The sequence below is a fragment of the Somniosus microcephalus genome, chromosome 3, assembly GCF_052327205.1.
Source record: "Somniosus microcephalus isolate GS21.2 chromosome 3, FLI_Smic_1.0, whole genome shotgun sequence".
NCBI classification, from domain to species: domain Eukaryota; kingdom Metazoa; phylum Chordata; class Chondrichthyes; order Squaliformes; family Somniosidae; genus Somniosus; species Somniosus microcephalus.
This window is the reverse complement of record NC_140989.1, coordinates 232,943,588-232,964,764: the sequence shown is the minus strand read 5'-3', so window position 1 is coordinate 232,964,764 and position 21,177 is coordinate 232,943,588. Positions and strand designations below refer to the sequence as shown.

Sequence of the window (21,177 nt, the reverse complement as noted above, 5' to 3'; positions counted from 1 at the left end):
GTGATGGTGAAACTGTCATTGCATTTTGTCAATTCTAATAACTTCCAGCAAAGGGGTTGAGGCTCAAATTATGACAAATAGCCGGTTGCTAGCAAAGGAGAAAGACACAAGTGCCTCAGATTCGCTCATTTTCAAGAGGTTTTGGCAATCTTAACTGGGAGATTCCCTTGAACAGATCTAATGAAGCCCAAGGACAAACAGCCTAGGTTCTTTGCAAGGACTGGACTGCATATTTACTGTTGATTACTTTTGGCGCTACAAGGCTCTTACGGTCTAATCAAAACTGACTGAAGCTAATTTCAGATTGCAAGACCCTGTAGCAGATCGCGACGACATTGTTAGTGACAGTCCTGGAACAATAGAAGAAGTTAGGGCTAGATTTCCTCTCCATCCCAACGCATCTCAGAATGTTTTGAGAAGCTTGTATTGGATAGATCATTAAGATCTGTTGGCCCAGAATTTCCTGGAACGCCGTAAACAATGCCATTTCATGCCCTGTTGTAAACTTGCACTGAAATTCCTGGAAAAGTAATTTGAATACACCACAGCGAGCATAATGGTGAATCAGGGATCTCAGAAGCGGCGCAGCCAGTGGCTGAACCCGTCTGCACCAATGGACTAATTCAGCAGGTCAATATTGGCCCGACCGGAATCATCGAATTCTGAACTTCAAATCCTTTCACTCTGCACAACTGGATCGCTTGCATTACGCTGTTTGAGCTGCAGACACACTCAGTTTTCAGGAACATTCGAATTTACAGATTTTTTTTTCTTATTTTATTTAGAAGATGGCATTAGTAAGTTAAGATGCCAAAAAGATAAAATCCTCAGACGAAAGAAAAGGAGGGTAAAATTGGACTTTGCTTCGCCCGTTTCTTGCATGCGAAAAGGGGGGCAAGAAGGTCCAGTTTCAGGCGTTATGTCCCACGCCCCTAGGGCATCTGAACTGCGTCCAACGCCATACTGCCTTGGGTGATAGTTAGACTTCCCGATGGCTGCCTTAAACAGGTGTTGGGCCCCTCGTTAGCATACGAGACGATACGAGACTCCCAAAACACTCCGACACGGCAAGAGAGCCCCAGGTGGGCACAGGAAACGCTTCAAGGACACCCTCCAGGCCTCCTTGAAAAAGTGTAACATCCCCACCGACACCTGGGAATCCCTGGCCCAAGACCGCACAAACCGGAGGAGAAGCATCCGGGAAGGCGCCGAACACCTCGAGTCTCTTCGCTGGGAGCAAGCGGTAGCCAAGCGCAAGCAGCGGAAGGAGCGCACGTCAACCCAAGCACCCCACCCACCCGCCCCTTCAACGACCATCTGTCCCACCTGTGACAGAGACTGGAGGTCCCGCATTGGGCTCATCAGTCACCTGAGAACTCATTTTTAATGTGGAAGCAAGTCATCCTCGGTTCCGAGGGACTGCCTAAGAAGAAGAAGAAGAAGCAGAAGCATATGCAAAGGGGCTATTATTGTTTAAGTACCTCTCTCCTAAATTGATGAGAAACTGAGTGGAGTACACGCTGTAATGATATCAGCAAATAGTGATGGTATTTGCCTGTTTGATTATGATGCCTTACCAGCATGTTTGCCTGATTGATTACTTATGCCTGACCAGCAGAGGGCATGTGACAGAGACAAGCAGTTTAGTTTTGGTTTCGTTTTAGATGGATCACTAGCATGGTGTCTCCTGTAATGCTGTTAAAAACAGTTGAACATACTTTAGATTAAAAGACATTCTCTTTCATAAATGTCTGGTCATTGAACCCACAAAGAAATCAATACATGGTGTCAGAAGTGATTGAAAGAGATGAAGAGGAAAAATCTGAAGTTAAATCAGCTCTCCACATATTAGCAAGCCAAAAGAGAAAATCATTACTTACCATTGGAGAATAGCTAATGAAGTGAAAAAATGGAAGGTTTACACCCACCGGCGAAGCTTCAGTTGACAGGTAATGTGGCTGAAAATTGGAGAAGGTTCAAACAACGTTTAGAGTTGTATTTATCAGCAATCGGAGCTGACGAGAAAAGTGATAAAAAGAAATCGTCACTGTTCTTACATGTCGTGGGTGATGAAGCGCTGGAGGTGTATAATAACTTCACATTCGCTGCTGATGGAGATAAAATGAAGCTAGATAAAATAATGGAACAGTTTGAAGCCTACTGCATACCTAAACGTAATGTGATGTTTGAGAGGCACAGATTTTTCACATGTGTACAGAAAAAGGGAGAGACTATTGATCAGTATGTGACTGAACTGAGAAACCGAAGCAAAACATGTGAATTTGGGGGACTGACAGACTCGCTGATAAAAGACAGACTGGTGTGTGGTATTCCAGATAATGATCTAAGGGAAAGACTGCTAAGAGAGCAAGATCTAGACCTGGGAAAAGCCATAGCACTGTGTAGGGCTACAGAGACTGTGAAGTCGCAGGCAAAGGAGCTGTTCAGTGACAGTAGCTGCAACGTGGATGCAGTGAGAAAGAACGGACACAAACCGTTTAACAAAAAGAGCGCCAATGTGAAAAAAGAGGCGTGGCCAGCGAACAAAAATGAAAGGGACAATCGAAAGTCATGTAGTAGATGCGGTACACAGCATCCACCAAAAAAGTGTCCAGCATATGGTAAAACATGCAATAGTTGCAACAAAAACAACCATTATGCCCGTTGCTGTAAGAACCAAGCGCAACAAAGCAAGGTCCATACAGTAAATGAAAGCGAGATAGAGGAGTTCTATGTAGATGTGTCTGAAAGCAAAAAAGAAAAAAGAGACTGGATGTTGACACTAAAAGTGAATGACATACATATTCCATTTAAATTGGATACTGGAGCACAAGTTAATGTGATATCAGAGACTGATTTTAAGAAAATTAGACCCAGACCAAAGATACATGGAATAAAAGTGAAAGTGACAGGATACTCAGGTACTGATATACCAGTGAAAGGAAAATGCATTGTCAAAGTGACACACAATGACAGAGAGCACACGTTAGCATTAATCGTGGTGCCAAAGGATGTGCAAGCCATACTAGGGTTAAAAGCCTGTGAGAGACTGAACCTGGTAAAGAGAGTCCTCGTTGTGGAAAGCGAAGGAGAGACAGTCTATGATGAACTCATGAAAGAGTACAATGACCTATTTAAGGGCCTAGGCTGCCTTCCAGGAGAACACACGATCAGAGTAGATAAAAGTATGCCAACGGACATACATCCATGCAGAAAAGTTCCGTTTGCTCTTCAAAAGCAACTGAAGGCAGAGTTGGACAGGATGGAAAGCCTGAACGTGATTCAGAAGATAGATGAGCCAACTGAGTGGGTGAGTTCCCTCGTCGTAGTGGACAAAAAGAATGGAAAGCTCAGAATTTGCCTGGATCCAAGAGATCTAAACAGAGCAATAAAGAGAGAGCACTTCAAGCTTCCTACACGTGAGGAAATCATGTCACAGTTTGCAAATGCAAGGTATTTCAGCAAGTTAGATGCATCATCAGGATTTTGGCAGATGAAATTGGACGAGGCAAGTTCAAGACTGTGCACGTTCAACAGTCCATTTGGCAGATACAGATTCCTAAGGTTACCATTTGGCATTGCCTCAGCTCCTGAAGTGTATCACAAAACTATCCATATGATCTATGAGCACCTGGGGGGAGTTGATACATCAATGGATGACATCATGGTATGGGGAACCATGAGAACTGAGCATGACGAGAGACTGAAAAATGTGCTGGAAGCAACAAGGAAAACAAACCTGAAGCTGAATAGAGAGAAATGCCAGCTCGGGGTGACAGAACTGACATTCATGGGAGATATCCTTAGCAGTGAGGGCATCAGACCAGATCCCAGAAAGGAGTCCGCCATTGAGAATATGCCAAAGCCACAATGCAAAAAGGACGTGCAGAGGTTTAATGGAATGATCAACTACATGGGTAAATTCATATCCAACCTCTCAGAAAAGATGGCGCCACTGAGAAGACTAACTGAAAAGAACATAGAATGGGAATGGAATCATGAGCATGCGAAGTCATGGAGCGATCTAAAGAAACTGCTCACAGAGGAACCAGTTCTGAGGTTTTATGACCCAGCGAGACCCATCAAGATATCATCCGATGCATCACAGAGTGGGCTCGGTGCCGTTCTTCTGCAAAAATATGACTACTGGCAACCTATTGCATATGCATCACGCTCAATGACAGACGCGGAGACGCGATATGCTCAAATAGAAAAGGAGCTGCTCAGCATCACATACGCCTGTGAAAGATTTCACCAGTTTGTGGCAGGACAAGCAATCAGTATAGAGACTGACCATAAGCCCTTGATTGCATTGTTCCAAAAGCCACTAAATAGCTGTCTGCTTAGAATACAAAGAATGATGATCAGGCTGCAACGCTATACACTGAATGTTGCGTACACACCGGGTAAGCTGATGTATACAGCAGACACGTTGTCCAGAGCTGTTGACCCAAGTGAGCCTGCAAACACCAAAATGGATGAAAAAGTGAATGCCTACGTGGACATGATCACAAGTGCACTGCCCATAGCAGATGCAAAAATGGAGCTCATAAAGACTGAGACAAACAAAGATGAAACAATGAGACGACTGAGGAAAAGCATCTTGGATGGATGGCCCAACATGAAGCAAGACTGCTCACCTGACATGGCAGAGTACTGGAACTGAAGGCAGAACTATCAGTGGTCGAAGACATCATCTACAAAGGAAGTAAAATAGTTATCTCAAAGAGTCTGAGAAAAGAGATGCTAAAAAGGATCCACGGAGGACATCTGGGAATCGAAAAGTGTAAGAAAAGAGCACGAGAGGTGATGTACTGGCCACGAATCAACCAAGATGTGACAAATGAGGTGTCAAACTGCACAATATGCTTGAAATATTGAGCAAGCAATCCGGTAGAACCACTAAAGCCACACCCAGTGCCAGACAGACCTTACCAGAAGGTAGGCACTGACCTATTCGTATGTCAAGGGAAGGACTATCTTGTAGTCACAGACTATTACTCCCTGTATCCAGAGGTTTGTAGACTGTACACCACCACTGCAGATGCTGTGATAACATGTATGAAAGCCACATTCTCCAGACATGGCGTGGCAAGCGAGGTCTTCACAGACAACGGACCCCAGTTTTACAATGCAAGTTTCCGACACTTTGCCAAAGAGTGGGACTTTGTCCACACAACGTCAAGTCCTCACTATCCACAGTCCAATGGACTAGTGGAAAAATCGGTCCAGACAGCGAAAAGACTGATGTACAAGGCAAAAGACAGTGGAACTGACTTCTACCAGAGCATGCTTGTATACCGCACAATGCCACTCGAGTGTGGTAAGCCACCAGCCCAACTCCTTATGGGACGTCGGCTAAGGTCAAACCTACCCATCCCGGAGAACCTCCTGAAAACAAAAGAGGGGGAGAAAGTGAGGAAGTTCAAAGAACAACAGAAAGAAAAGCAAAAGTACTACTATGACAGAGGAACACAAAACCTACCTGAACTCCACACTGGTGACCAAGTAAGGTTCAAAGACACAAGAAACACTATGGGCTGGATTTTGCTACGGGGGCGGGTTGGAGGTGGGAAACCCACATTCGGGCTTGTTGTCCTGCCTCCATGGCGATGTGGCCAACCCACTGGATTTTCCTCTGATTGACCTTGTTGAGCCCGCCCTGTGGGCTCAGCAGGCCAATTAAGGGCCACCCGGCAACAGGTGACGTCAGAGATTGACATTTCATCTGTCAAAAGCTTTTGGCACATGAAATATCAGTGTTTAACAGCTGTTTGAAGCTGTCAAGCACTGAAAAACTGCTAATTCAGCCTCAGTCCTTTCTCAGGATAACTTTAAAATCATTTTGCTGTAGAAACAAAGAAGCTGATTTTTTTTTTAAAAACGGAGCTTCTGTGGTTCTTGCAGCCGACTCCCGACACCGGAATGCAGGACTCCTGTAAAGGTAAGTAAAAGTAAGTTAAACTTATTAAAACACTTGCAAAACACTTACCTTTGCACTCCTGCACCCCTCACTCACCTGAACACTGGGCATCTCGACCCCTCCAAGACCTCAGACCCACGTCCCGCCTCGAAAACTTTTCGTGGTTTGGAGCTGTCGGGAAGCCCACAAACCTGCAATAAAAATCGCGAATAGGCCAAAAACTACCTGTTAACTACCTGTTAACAGGCAGTTTAATTGCCTTTAATCCCTTCCCGCCTCTGGGAGTCGGGTTCCAGCACTTGTCGGGAACCCGACTCCTATGAAATTGACATGGAGGCGGGTTGGAGGCGGGATGGGGTCAGGACCCCCGGATCTCCAATTTTTATCGCCCGCACACCTCCAACCCGACTCCAGGGGCTTAGGAAAATCCAAACCATGGACTCCGAAGGGAACTGTCCTGAGTGAAGTTCAACCAAGATCATACACCATTCAGACAGATGAGGGTGCTGTTCTGAGAAGAAATCGTCGAGATCTTCTCATGGGACCAGCCACAGCAAGTCAAAAGACTGATACTGTTGAACAACCTGATCACACAGCAGGTCAAAAGACTGATACTGTTGAACAACCTGATCACACAGCTGAGAACACATCATCTGAGGCAACAACTCAGATTCAAGGACAATCAATCAGAAAATCCTCAAGACGTGTGAAGCCTCCTGAGAGACTCAGTGAGCAAATTTAAGGACTATTGTTATCGAAGGAAGTAATGTTATCTTATTCTTTCTTCAAGTTCTAGTGTATTGACATATTTCATGTGAACACACAAAGCAAGGTTAAAAAACCTTGATCATGATAATGATAATGTAAGTTCATTAAGTGTTACAGTTAAAATGCAGATTATTACAAAGAAAACATGTTGTTAGTTTAAAGTAAAATACTTTTGTTTTAAGAAAGGGAGATGTAATGATATCAGCAAATAATGATGGTATTTGCCTGTTTGATTATGATGCCTTACCAGCATGTTTGCCTGATTGATTACTTATGCCTGACCAGCAGAGGGCATGTGACAGAGACAAGCAGTTTAGTTTTGGTTTCGTTTTAAATGGATCACTAGCATGGTGTCTCCTGTAATGCTGTTAAAAAGAGTTGAACATACTTTAGATTAAAAGACATTCTCTTTCATAAATGTCTCGTCATTGAACCCACAAAGAAATCAATACACACGCCAGCTCAGTTTTTCCAGTTTCTTTTGCGGCCGAACCAGCCTTCCTTAAAGGGACTGCTGGAGGCCACCAACATAATGGAAAGGTTTTCTTTTTAACTTGCCTTAAAGCAGAGCCAAGAGGATCAGGAGTGCTCCTTCTGCATGGCACTGTCGGCCGTGCTCGCCCCCACCCCTCCCGTTCACCTGCCAGCTTCCCGGGAGCTACCTGAGGGCCGCTGTCACAGCCATCACAGCCGGCCCAAATTGGTCTAGAGGAAACCGGCGAGTTGCATCAGGAGACCCAACAAGCACCCACAGCTCGGCATTATTCAGAGGATGGTCAAGGCCCAGTTTCTAATGAACTGCAGGCTCCTGGTGCGCGTCGACCATTTCAGGCCCAAAATCAAACTAAACAAGGTTCTCCACCACTCTCACTTTCCATCTATGACATGCAGAGACACTTCTGTGCGCCACATCATGCACACAATATACACTAAACCTAACACACAATGATGAAGAAGAATTGTTTTGTTGGGTTTTCGCTAAGAATTAAAAATGTCAAGACACAGCAGAGATTTTATTTTACTTTAATCAATCATTTTGAACTCATGAATTTAAATACATTCACATGCACCATTATTTTTCAGTCTAAGTGACTGCGGCGTGAAAACTGGCGTAAATCCAGGAAATTTGTGATAGCCATTGACTTAACCGGGGGAGGGGTGGGGGGGGCGGTGGCTGGAGCCATGATTAATTTTGCCCAGTTTCAGCGACGGCATTGGCGGAGAAGCGCAAAAGTCCCAGGAAATTCTGGTGTGTCTTAAATTCTGGCGTAACTCGCTTATACGGTGTAAAACAAGCCCTACGCTGTAGATGTGCCATTTCCAGGAAATCCTGGGCCTATATATTGTTCCACAAACGAGATGAGTAAGTTCATATATGTGTTGACTGCCAGAAGGGAATTAGTTCATTTCTAGATGTTCACCAGTGCAGGTTAAAAACTTAAGACCTGTTTGTGGTATTAGAGGAAGTGAAACAGTCATCGAATTTGATCTGTCAGAGGCGAATCAACAGATGTAGTTGAAGACAAGCACTTGAAAGTTGACAGTGATTGATGTGCATTGAGAATTGTATCTGTACACTCAATTGCTCTTTAGAATTGCAGCTTTGTTATAGCAGACAGTGGACATGATCTGACTAGCATTGTGTTTTGCTATTTGTTTCCAAGATGACATATTAGTCATGGTACCTGACACAATAAGCCACTAGGTAAATCTAAATGGACTTCAGTCAAGTTAATAGCAGTGTGGAACTCTCTATAAGACAGAAATTCTATTTGTAGAGCCTGCTTGTGCACATTTTGGACATATTATTGAAAAAAAAAAGATCTTTCTGCATTAACCAGAAAGGTGAAGCTACAGCAAAGGCTTCAAATGCATGGAATACCAGGGATCCTGTTCATGCTCGGGATATGTTAACTATGAAGGAAAGTTAAATTCAAATCTGTCAAATGGAGGGACTTCTGAATCACGTCGAAAGAGAGCATCAATCACAGTGTGTCTGAATTATCTATTCGCATAACTTCTCATCAATGTGGTGCTCGAGCTAATGGCTCAGGAACAGCATTGCATCACGTGCTAACCAAACCCAAACAAGATTAGGCACACCAGCATCAACAATTTGCATTTATATAGTGCTTTTACTGTAAAAGAAGTCCAGAGATGCTTCATAAATGGAAATAGGGATAATGGACACCAAACCAGAGGTTACAGAGACCTGAAACATTAACTCTGTTTCTCTCTCCACGGATGCTGCCTGGCCTGCTGAGTTTTTCTAGCGTTTTCTGTTGTTATTTCAGATTTCCAGCATCCGCAGTATTTTGCTATTGTGTTACAGAGATAAGGTTGGTCAAGGGCATAGAGGGATTTGAAGATGAGGAATTTTAATTTAATTATGTTGGGGAACAAGGAGCCAGTGTATGTCCAGTAGGGGGTGATAGGCAAGCAGCATTTGGGTGGCTGTGTTTTGGACAAGTTAGAGCTTGTACAGGGTGGAAGACGGAAACCAGAAAGGAGGGCATTGGAATAATGAAATCTAGAAGTAAGGGGTTGAATTATGGGTGCAGGTGGCAGTGTTGCACAGATGGAAATTGGCAGTCTTAGTGATGGATAGGATGTGTGGTTTCAAGCTCAACTCAAGGTCAACAGGCCACAAAGGTTTTACATGGTCTGGTTCAACCTGAGTGAGTGACCAGGAAGGGGAACCAGCAACCAATGTAGGTCAGTGAGGACAGGGGTGATGGGTGAATGAGAATCGTGCAAGATAGGATAGGTCAGTAAGGTTTTGGACAAACTGAAGTTAATGGAGGGTGGAGGATGGAAGGTTGGCCAGGAAAACATTGGAATAGTCGAGTCTGGACAAAGACATGGATGTGTTTCAGCAGCAGATAGGCTGAGGTGGAATGGAGGTGGGCACTGTTACAGGAGTGGAAGTAAGCGGTCTTTGTAATGGAGGGGGATAAGGGGTAAAAGCTCAGCTCGGGGTTGAAAATGATGTCGAGGCTGTGAACAGTCAGGTTTAGCTGAGATATTGGCTGAGCAGGGGGGATGAGGGGATGAAATCATCGGAAAGGGTGTTTGGTGTTTGTAGCGGGGGCCGAATTCAGTGGGTTCTAACTCATCCATGATTTGACGTTGGTCAAGCACTCTGACAGGACAAAGACAACAGAGGGTTGAAAAAAAGTGGGCAAAGGGAAAGGAGGAAGCAGCAGAGGCAGCTGAATAGATGGTCTATAACTTAGCATGGCAAATAAGTCCATGAGCTCCTCACACTTATTGGAGGGGCAGAAGAGAGGAATTTAAGGCTACAGTTGGGGTTATCTTTGCTCTCCCGGTTGATCCCAGAGTAGTGGGCAGTTTTGAGAGAGGAGATTGAGGTTTGGCAGTGCTTGATGTAGTCCAGCTAGATCTGGTGATGACTAGCTAAGTCAATTGAGTGCCAGATACGCTCAAGTCCGTGCCCCTTGGACTTGATGGAGTGAAGATTGTGGCCATATTTGGAAAATGACCAGGTGGGAGACATTGAAGATTTTGTTGGGGTTGTGGATAGTGAGGGATACAAGGATGTGATCAGAGATAGCCCTCTCAGTGATCGAGACCATGGGAGTAGAAATACCCATAAGAGATGTAAAGGTTGAGGGAGTCACCATGAATATGGATAGGAGAGAAAATATGAGGGAGATATTACGTCCGTGAATGATTGAGACACGGACAGCAGGAGTTGAACAAAACAAGTCTTTACTGATGGAAGTCAATAGTGAAACTGAAAACAACAGAGGCTCACTAGCGCCTTTTATACAGGGGTGGTCACTGCCGGTACTGCAGTCTGAGACCAGTTATTCTCTTAAAGGTACATACACAACAATTCCTCCCCTTTTAGATAAACAGTACATAACATTCATTTAACAACTAAATGATAACTAATTACAATCACAATTACGGTTGCTAGATACATTGGTTAAGTTTAAGCAATTATAAGTTCAGTCGTTGAGGAGGCTTCCTTATTCTGTCTGGATAACGCCTCTTTGGGGTATCAGGTTCTTCTGGCAATGTTGAGTCGTGATCAATGTCGTTGTTTGGTTCATCTACTTCCAATATTACCGGTTCTGCGGTAGCTGCAATTAGAACGTCGATTTCATTACCAGGTGTATCAGATCGTGGTGTGGAGTTGACGTTTTCCAGTGACTCTAGAATCTGGTCAGCATGGCGTCTTACAATGCTCTCCCCAACGTCCACGGTATACATGAGAGGTCCTTGCCGTGTACAAATCGTTCCTGGCTGCCATTTCTCAGTGCGGTAGTCCCGGGCCAAAACTGGTTGACCTATCTTAAAACTCCTGGTCGGCCTTTCATTCATATTCTGAAACTGCCTGTTCTCCACATCTCTTCAGACATTTGGCTTAACCAAATCCAAGCGGCATCGTAGTCTTCGATTGAAGAACATCATGGCTGGAGTTTGGTTGGTAACCGCATGTGTCGCATTCCGGTAGGCAAACAAGAAGTTGTCCACCTTGTGTTGTAGGGGTATATCTTCATTACACATTGCCTTGATAGCCTTCTTGAATGTTTGGACAAACCTCTCGGCCAATCCATTAGTGGCTGGATGATATGGGGCAGATGTGTAATGCTTAACACCATTGTTCTTTAAGAACCTCCGGAACTCTTCAGACACAAACTGTGGTCCATTGTCAGAGCAAATCTGTTCAGGCAGCCCATTCCTGGCGAATATGGTTCATAAAACTGTGATAGTTTTTTCCGTGGTGGTTGAGGACATTTTTATTACCTCTGGCCACTTTGAATGTGCATCCACCGCAATTAAAAACATCGAGTCCATAAAGGGACCAGCAAAATCAATGTGCACCCTTTGCCATGGAGATGAGGGCCACTCCCATGGATGCAGAGGAGCTTGTGGTGGGGCGTTTTGGACCTTCTGGCATCCTGCACAGCTCTTGGTCATCTCTTTGATTTCTCTATCGATTCCCGGCCACCACACAAACGCTCTGGCTAAGTTCTTCATTTTTACCCCACCCAGATGACCCTCATGAAGCTCATTGAGCACTCTATCCGTCAACTTAGGTGGAATTACTACTCTGGATCCACACATCAAGGTTCCTCTGCACACTGACAGCTGTTCTCTTCTCAGCGAGAATGCTGGCAGCAGTGGTTCGCCATGTGCTGGCCATCTCTTCACCGTTAAATCATAGACCCGTGATAGTGTCGGGTCATTCCGTGTTTCCTTTTCTATGTTTGCATTCGTCACAGGGAGACATTCGACTATGGTCAAGTGGAATAACTCCATTGGATCCACTGCAAGGTCTTCTTCTTCCACCGTCAGCAACGGTAGGCGTGACAATCCATCAGCATTTCCATGCTGTTTAGTTCCTTTGTACTCGATATCATATTGGTGTGCCCCTAGGAAAAGGGACCACCTCTGCAGCCGTTGTGCTGTCATTATCGGTACGCCCTTCTGAGGGTTGAAAATGGAGACAAGAGGTTGATGATCGGTTAGTAGAGTAAATTTTTGACCGTGCAGGTAGTGATTGAACTTCTTCACCCCCCACACTAGGCTGAGGGCCTCTCTGTCAATCTGGGCGTAGTTACGCTCGGCAGAAGTTAACGAGTGTGACGCAAAAGCTATCGGCCTCTCTAAACCATCAAGGAATTTATGTGACAGTACCGCCCCAATGCCGTAGGGAGACGCATCACACGCCAGTCTGATCAGCAGTGCTGGGTTGTAGTGAGCCAATACTTTCCTTGAAGTGATTAAGCCCTTACTCTTCTGAAAGGCCCGCTTACAATCATCGCTCCATTTCCATGCTACCCCCGTTCGTAGCAGGGCGTTCAGTGGGTGCAGAATTGTCGACAAATTCGGTAAAAGCTTATGGTAGTAATTCACCAATCCGAGGAATTACCTCAGTTGCGACACATTTTCAGGCACTGGGGCCTTAACAACCGCTTCAATTTTGTCAGGGGACTTATGTAACCCCTCTTCATCAATCACGTGGCCACAATACGATATCTGTTTCTTAAAAAATTCGCACTTGGGGCGGTTGGCTCGCAGCCCATGTTACCGTAATCTAGTGAGCACCTGTTCTAGGTTGTTAAGGTGTTCACTGTCATCTTCACCTGTCACAAGGATGTCGTCCAAGTAACACTGAGTCCCCAGAATCCCTTGCAGGACTTGTTCCATCGCTCTTTGCCATATCGCCGGAGCCGATGCTACTCCGAATACCAATCGATGATACTGGTAAAGACCTTTGTGAGTATTTATCGTGAGATACTTCCTAGAGGACTCTTCAACCTCCATCTGCAAATATGCTTGTGCTAGGTCAATTTTTGTAAAACGCTTCCCTCCAGACAGTGAGGCGAAGATGTCTTCTATCCTTGGAAGAGGATATTGTACTGTGTGAAGGACTGGGTTCACCGTCACCTTGAAATCCCCACAGATGCGAATCTTCCTTGGCTCCCCGGACTTATTGCTTAACGTTTTCTTCATGACAGGAACGATGGGTGTCGCCCACTCGCTCCAGTCGACCTTAGACAACACGCCTGCTTTCTCCAGATTCTCCAGCTCTGCCTCGACGGCTGGGCGAATTGCATATGGTACCGGTCTTGCTTTGAAAAACTTGGGAACTGCATTCTCTTCTATTTTTATCGAGGCGGTTACGCCTTTAAGCGTGCCCAGTTCTTGTTGAAATACCTCTTTGGCGTTAGCTAAGATTGTTGACAATCGTCCAGGAGTGACGTCTTCATCTTTTTTACTGTCCACCGTCATTGCATGAATGGAGTGCCAATCTAAGTTTATCTTCCTGATCCATTCCCGTCCCAATAACGGTGGTCCACCATTTGGCAGTAGGTAGAGATACAATTTCCGTATTTTCTTGCCATTGTATTCGACAGGCACCCTTATTTTTCCTCTGGGGTATACTTTTTGCCCCGTATACGTCGCCAAGACGATGGATGTCTCTCTCAAGGGTATGTGTGAAAATAGCCGCTCGTAGTCTCGTCGATTCATGACGGTTAGCGCTGATCCTGTATCCAATTCCATTTGAACTTGGGACCCTGCTATCGTGAGGGTAACCCAAATGGTTCGGTGATCCTCTTTTACGATTACATTGTGAAGTTTGAGACAGCTTAGTCTCCTGTTCCCGGATTCACTATCGCTCATCTGGTCTTCGGAACTACAATCCGTCATCTTTTGTACTTTCTTGTACGGTTCCTTAGTAGCCTTTTTGTTGTCGCTGGTCTTCTTCCCAGACCTGCAAACTCGTGCAATGTGTCCCATCTTCCCGCATTGCCTGCATATTTTGTCTTTGGACCAGCAGTCCTTCTGGTCATGGTTAGTTCTGCCGCAGCAATAACCTTTTGCAAATCCCCGTGTCATTTCGTGGGTGCCGTATTCCTGTGGTTTTTGTTGAATTTCTGCAGCTCCCCTGGCTGCTGCTTCATACGATACTGCCACGCTGAACGCCTTATCTAGCGTCAGCTCTTTCTCTGAGAGTAACTTCTTCTGTGTTCCTTCACTCAGGAGTCCACAGACAAATTTGTCCCGTAGGGTATCTGCCAGTCCTGCTCCGAACTGACAGTGCTTTGATAGCTTGCGTAGTTCCGTAAGGTACTCAGCATTGCTCTCATCTTTATGCTGAGTTCTCCTGTGGAATTTAAATCTTTCTGCTATCAACAGCGGGGTTTAGGTGTTCCTGTAGGACAGCAACAATTTCGTTAAAACTTTTCGCCTTCGGTTTGGCTGGAGTAATCAGGTCCCGCAATAGGCCGTACGTTCTAGCGCCCATTAAGTTTAGCAATATCGATGCCTCTTTCTCCTCCGCTATTTCGTTTGCCTCGAAATATACCTCGACTCTTTCCACATACGTGGTCCAGTCCTCTATTGTATTATCAAAAGCAGTGATACAGCCAGTCTTCGGCATCTTGCAAATCTAAAATGGCGCCTCCCGCGCTTTGCCTTCTTCCCCGATTTAACAAAATGGCGCCTCCCACGCTTTGCCTTCTTCCCCGCTGCTTAAGATGGCACCTCCCGCGCTTTGCCTTCTTCCCTGCTGTTGTTAGCACTGCTTTCCGCGGTTCCTGTTGCAACCTGCAGCTCCTCGCGGTTTCTTGCGCGTTTAATATTTCTTTTTTTATTATTTTCCCGTCGTGGAACAACCCTGTGGGACTCTTGCCTCCCTCTTCGTGGGTCTATACGCAGCCCGGCTTTGTAGCACCGGCCGCGCCCTGTGTGCTCCACCCTCTCTCTCTCTTCTTCCCGACAGCGCTGCTCGGCCCCGTTGCAAACCACCCGCTCGAGTTCGTGACCGCCGCAGCCCAGGAAGGATCAGTGCACTACCTGCCACCAGCCCGATTAGCTGAAGCACCGTTGACAGGAACCAGGCCCCGCTTCCGACAGCTTCTCCAGCAATCTTCAACTCCGCAAACACAGGGGCGGATGCCCACGGTCGACGCCCGTTTCTACTGCCTCTTACTTTCTTTTCTTTCTGGCCTCGACCTCTGCTCACTTCGCTGTAGGAATGGATCCCAGGAGGTGGTGCAGACTGTAGGTTCGTTCGTATCTGCTCGTCGCCAGTATTACGTCCGTGAATGATTGAGACACGGACAGCAGGAGTTGAACAAAACAAGTCTTTACTGATGGAAGTCAATAGTGAAACTGAAAACAACAGAGGCTCACTAGCGCCTTTTATACAGGGGTGGTCACTGCCGGTACTGCAGTCTGAGACCAGTTATTCTCTTAAAGGTACATACACAACAGGAGAGGTTTAAGGAGGATTCAGAACCCAGCGGGCGAGAGGATGTAAAGCATTTTAAGACTAGATAAATGTGCAATATAAATGCAAATCTTTATTCTTTCTCCCTGATTTACTCTACCATACTCAGTTATATTACAGACTTCTGTGTTTATATATATATATATATATATATATATATATATATGAATATTAGTTGCAGCTGCCATGTAAAGTATAAGATACAATCTGGTCTTTTATTTGGACGAGTAAATAAGTTTGAAAATTGGTAGAGTAATTTGGTCACCAAATATTGTTGTTCAATCTTCCAGAGTACCTTAAGTAAAATTGAATCCATCTGTAGCCATACTACTAATTATACTAATTACACACTTCATTAGTTTGTAATACGCCTGACAGGTTGTGCCTATTTAAACTCTGCTGTTGTTATAATATCGTCTTTTTCTTCATACAGGCAATTCACCATCTGATGAATCAGAGGAACGTGAGAAGGATCCCAAGTCTTTAACCTTTCCAGCCTACATTGGCAGCCTTCTTGACTCTGGTGATGAGCTCATGGCATCTGGAGTGAGAATGTACTGTGAAAACAGGGGCAGTTGTCCATCATCCTGCCATCTATGCCACACAACAGGGGGCCAGAACAGGCAAGAAGAGCCTGTGTTACTGGAAGTCACCAGGGCAGCACCGTTGTATGAACTGCTTAGTGACAATGAAACACAGAAAGTAAGTTGTACAGATCAGCAGGGTAGAACTCAACTGTCAGAATAGGTATTGCACAGGTGCAAGGTAAAACGCAAATAGTAAAGAGTAGGCATTATATAAAACCTGGATGAGACTCAGCTATTTAAGAGTACAGGGGCAGAGTATAAGTCAGTTGTAAGATTAAGGGGGTGATTTTCATTCAGAAGTCGGGAAGGAGGCGGGACTACAACTTTTGGGGTTGTAGTTCTGCCTCCATCAAGATGCAGCCAATCCACGCGATTTTAACTTGATTGACCTTGTTGAGCCCGCCCAACGGGCTCAGCAGGCCAATTAAGGGCCACCCGGCAACAGGTGACGTCACAGACTGAAATTTCATCTGTCAAGACGTTTTGACAGATGAAATATCAGTGTTTCACAGCTGTTTGAAGCTGTCAAATACTGACAGTCTTACTTCTAACCTGAGTCCTTCTACACAGACTCAGTTAGAAATCTCACCGGCACAGAAAGCTGAAGGCTGTCACTTTTGACAGTTCACAGCCATTCTGCTTTCAGTGCCGGCTGAGTGATGGACTCCCGAAACCTAGAGGAAGGAAGGCTGAAAAGGTAAGTGCAGGTAATTTAAACTTCCTTACTCACTTTGGACACACCAAACACACTTACCTTTGCACTCATGCACCCAGCACTCACCTGAACACCGACATCTCGACCACTCCCAACCCGACGGCCCGACTCCTCTAACTTGGCGTGGTTTGGAGCCGTCGGGAATCCCACACTTCAAGGTTTAAAATAGGGATTAGGCTAAAAACTGCCTGTTAACTACCTGTTAACAGGCAGTTAATTGGCACTAATCACTTCCCACCTCAGGTAGGCGGGTCCCAGTGCGGGGCAGGCACCCGCCTCCTTTGAAACTTACATGGAGGCGGGTTGGGGGTGGGATGGTGTCAGGACTCCCGAATTTGGGACTTTAACCCCCCCCCCGCACACCTCCAATCCCGACTCCACGGGTCAATGAAAATCGACCCCTAAGTGTTGGTAATAAAGAGGAAATGTTACATCGTAAAGAGCCAGATATTGCATTGGAATATGAAAAGATCAACTTGAACAGACTAGATGTTGTTTAGGAGTGGAGTAGAATTCTGACAGGAAAGAGCAGGTTATTTCTGAGATAATGGGCCAACATTTGCGATCGGAGACAACCGCGGGCGGACGCCTCTGACCTGCAAAATGTCTACGAAATACCTGGTGGCCCGGGAGGAATGGGGGCTTGCGATCCTGGGCCTCTCTGGGTCCGCGCGGGCAGAGCCCCACGTATCCCAGGGGTGCAAGCGGTTCATAGGCGCTCCTGGGATCATGTGGGCCAGCCCAACCAGTGGAAGAAGGGAATCCCCATTCATACTTTTGATAGTTCCGTACGTACGGAACTATCAAAAGTATGAATGGGGATCACTTAAAAAATACACCAACACATGAAATACATTTAAAAAAAATTATGTATTTAAAATTAATTAAAATGCCATTTAATTAAATATTTTAAACAAAAATTTAATTTTGGGGGGAAAAAATTATATGTTTTTACAGGGCTAAAAATAAACTTACCTTTTTGAAGAGTATTTTTAATTTATAAATGAGTGATAAAATTTTATTTTTCTATTTTTAAAAACTTTTATGCTGGTAAAAGCTAGCCTTATGCCTGCTTTTACCAGGCGTAAGAATTTGACAGGCATTCAGTGGGCGGAAGTTGTGCAAATAGCGCAACTCTCCACCTGCAGAGGCCCATCGCCCGCAGATGCAGAAGATCTGTCAATAGAATTCTTGACAGATCGCAAGTGCCGGGTTTCAGCGCATGCGCTTCGCATGCCTAAGCCCAGAACTTGCGCGACCCCTGCAGTCGCATACGCACCCATGGGGGTCGCAAAATACCGCCCAATAAATGGTAGAGATTGCTATGGTATGATACAAATCAGATTCTAAAGACTTGGTATTGTTGTTTTGGAGCACGGCAAAGTTCAAGCACTATCAACTATAAAATATAATCTGGTAGCAGAAGGCCACAAGATAGCATTGCAACCAGTGCGCCATGAACTTCAACTCATTTGGTTTGTTTAGGAAACATGGTCAGCAAGTGGAGTGTCAAGCTGAAGTGGGGTATCATTCTCAGGAGGGGCGGGGAGGGGATGCTGGAGTGCCAGCGACTGAACCTCTTATATTTCCATAAAATCTTTATGCCTCAAAAGCAGATCCCTGTGTTGGATCTTTAACCATAGTCATGTCAGTAAAGGATTGGCTAGTGACTGGCCAGTTTCACCATTGTACTTCAATGTTTGGCTGTATTTCCATGCTGATAACATTTTCCTCAGGCTGGATTGTCTGTCATTGTGTGTTACAGGCTCTCAGCAAAATTAATCCCCTATTATATTTTTATAAAGAGAGAGCTGAAGAAATATTTAATTAAGAATACTACTGAAGGTGAATGAGTATGATTAAATGGTGGACATCGGTCCAACTTCGTAAAAGGCAGGAATTGAGAGATTAATACCTGGATTCGCTATTGGATCTAGTAATGGGGAATGAACCAGAGCAGATAAGAGAAGTAAAAGTAGGGGAACATCTAGGCAATAGTGACCATATGCTTTAAAATGATAATTGAGAAGGATGTAAGTATAACAAAAACCAGGGTAATAGATTGGAGAAAAGCTGATTTTAAGGGGCTGAGAATAAAATATTGGGAAAATAAAATGGGCAACAATATTGGCAAACAACGATGTAGACCAACAATGGGAAACATTTAAAACGGTGTTCAACAGAGTACAGGAACAATATATTCTGCTAAAAGGAAAGAACAAATTAAACACTAATGAGACTCCATGGATGAAAAAAGCCATAAGGGAACAATTGAGAGTAAGGAAAGAAGCATACATTAAGTACATAGACAGCAGGGGAGAGAATATGAAGAGATTAGGAGAGAAGTCAAAAAACAATTAGGAAAGCAAAGAAGAACTATGAAATTAAATTATCAAGGAACATAAAACAAAATAGTAAAATATTTTACAGGCACATCAATAAAAAAAGGAAGGTTGGGATGGGAATAGGGCCATTAAAGGATAGACAGGATAATACCACAGCTAACGATAGAGAGATGGCAGAAATATTAAATAATTATTTCAGTATTTACCAGGGAGAAAGAACAGATGGACATGACATTGGATGATGAGATTAGTAATGAGAAGTGCATTTAAAATAAAAAGAGGGAAAATATTAAATAAACTAATCAAACTCAATGAGTATAAAACCCCTGCTCCGGATGGATTGCATCCACACATTTTAAAAGAATCTAGGGAAGAGATAGGAGAGGCATTACTACACATATTTAATAATTCATTAGAAAAAGGTACAGTACCAGAGGACTGGCAGATAGCTAACATAATACCGATGTTTAAGAAGGGGGATAGAACATGTCCAGGGAATTATAGACCAATCAGCTTAACAGCGGTGGTAGGAAAAATAATGGAATCCCTACTAAAGGAGAAAATAGAAGTACATCTAAAAGCCAAAAATATAATAATGAATAGTCAGCATGGATTTCAAAACAGAAAGTCTTTCTTAACCAACTTCATTGAATTTTTTGAAGAGGTAACAGAGAGAGTAGACAATGGTAATGCAGTAGATGTAAATTATCTACATTTTCAAAAGGCCTTCGATAAGGTACCCCATGATAGGCTGATGAACAAGGTCAGAGAATGTGGAGTCAGGGGACAAGTAGCAGAATGGATTTCTAGCTCGCTTCATGACAGAGAGCAGAGAGTAGGAGTAAAGGGTAGCTGTTCACAGTGGCAGAAGGTGGGTACGGGTGTTCCACAAGAATCAGTGCTGGGACCACTGCTGTTCACAATTTACATTAACGATTTAGACTTTGGAATCAAAAACACAATTTCTAAATTTGCGGATGGCACCAAATTGAGGGGGATAGTCAATACTGAGGAGGACTGCAACAAATTACAGGAGGACATTAATAAACTTGCAGAGTGGGCATATAATTGGCAAATGAAGTTCAACACAGATAAATGTGAGGTATTACATTTTGATAGAAGAATAGGGAGGTCACTTATTACTTGGAGGGTGCGAGTCTAGGTGGAGTAGAGGAACAAAGGGATCTCTAAATCACTAAAAGTTGCAACACAGGTTAGCAAGGCCATAAAAAAAGCAAATCAAACGCTAGGGTTTATTTCTAGAAGGATAGAATTGAAAAATAGGGAACATGCTAAACCTGTATCGAACCTTGGTTAGACCACACTTAGAGTACTACGTACAGTTCTGGTCGCCATATTATAAAAAAGGACCTAGAGGCACTGGAGAGGGTGCAGAGAAGATTTACAAGGATAATACCAGAAATGCGAGAGTATACATATCAGGAAAAGATGAACAGGCTGAGTCTCTTTTCTCTTGAAAAGAGAAGGCTGAGGGGTGACCTAATGGAGGTCTTTAAAATTATGAAAGGTTTTGATAGAGTGGATACAGAGAGAATGTTTTCACTTGTGGGGAAGAGCGTAACTAGAGGCCATCAATATAAGACAGTCACCAAGAAATCCAATAGGGAATTCAGAAGAAACTTCTTTACCCAAAGAGTGGTGAGAATGTGGAACTCGCTACCACAGGGAGTGGTTGAAGTGAAAAGTATAGATGCATTTAAGGGGAGGTTAGACAAGCATATGAGGGAGAAGGGAATAGAGGGTTATGCTGATACGGTTAGATGAGGAAATACGGGAGGAAGCTCGAGTGGAGTATAAATGCCGGCATGGACTGGTTGGGCTGAATGGCTTGTTTCTGTGCCGTGTATCCTATGTAAGCTGTATGTAATGCTCCTCTGGTTGGGAGAGTAGAGGTGGAAACTCTGGGATCATTCAAGAGGCAGTTAGGTGCTACAATGTTGGTTTCCACAGAAGGATGCGCTGAAGCGCCTCCCTCATCAGTACTTTGTAAAACATAACACACAACACAGATGTTGAGGTTGAGCGATACGCAGAGCAAATCCTTT

At 44.4% G+C, this 21,177-nt stretch overlaps 1 protein-coding gene across 1 annotated transcript in view; it reads left to right on the top strand.

The window, feature by feature from the left end:
• The window catches only part of astn1 (astrotactin 1), a 3,287,998-nt gene that overhangs the window by 2,571,860 nt on the left and 694,961 nt on the right, over nucleotides 1-21,177 (top strand). The window contains exon 15 of the mRNA XM_085982255.1: nucleotides 15,898-16,166. Coding sequence (XP_085838381.1) covers nucleotides 15,898-16,166 — 269 coding nt within the window. The remainder of the gene's footprint in view (nucleotides 1-15,897; nucleotides 16,167-21,177) is intronic.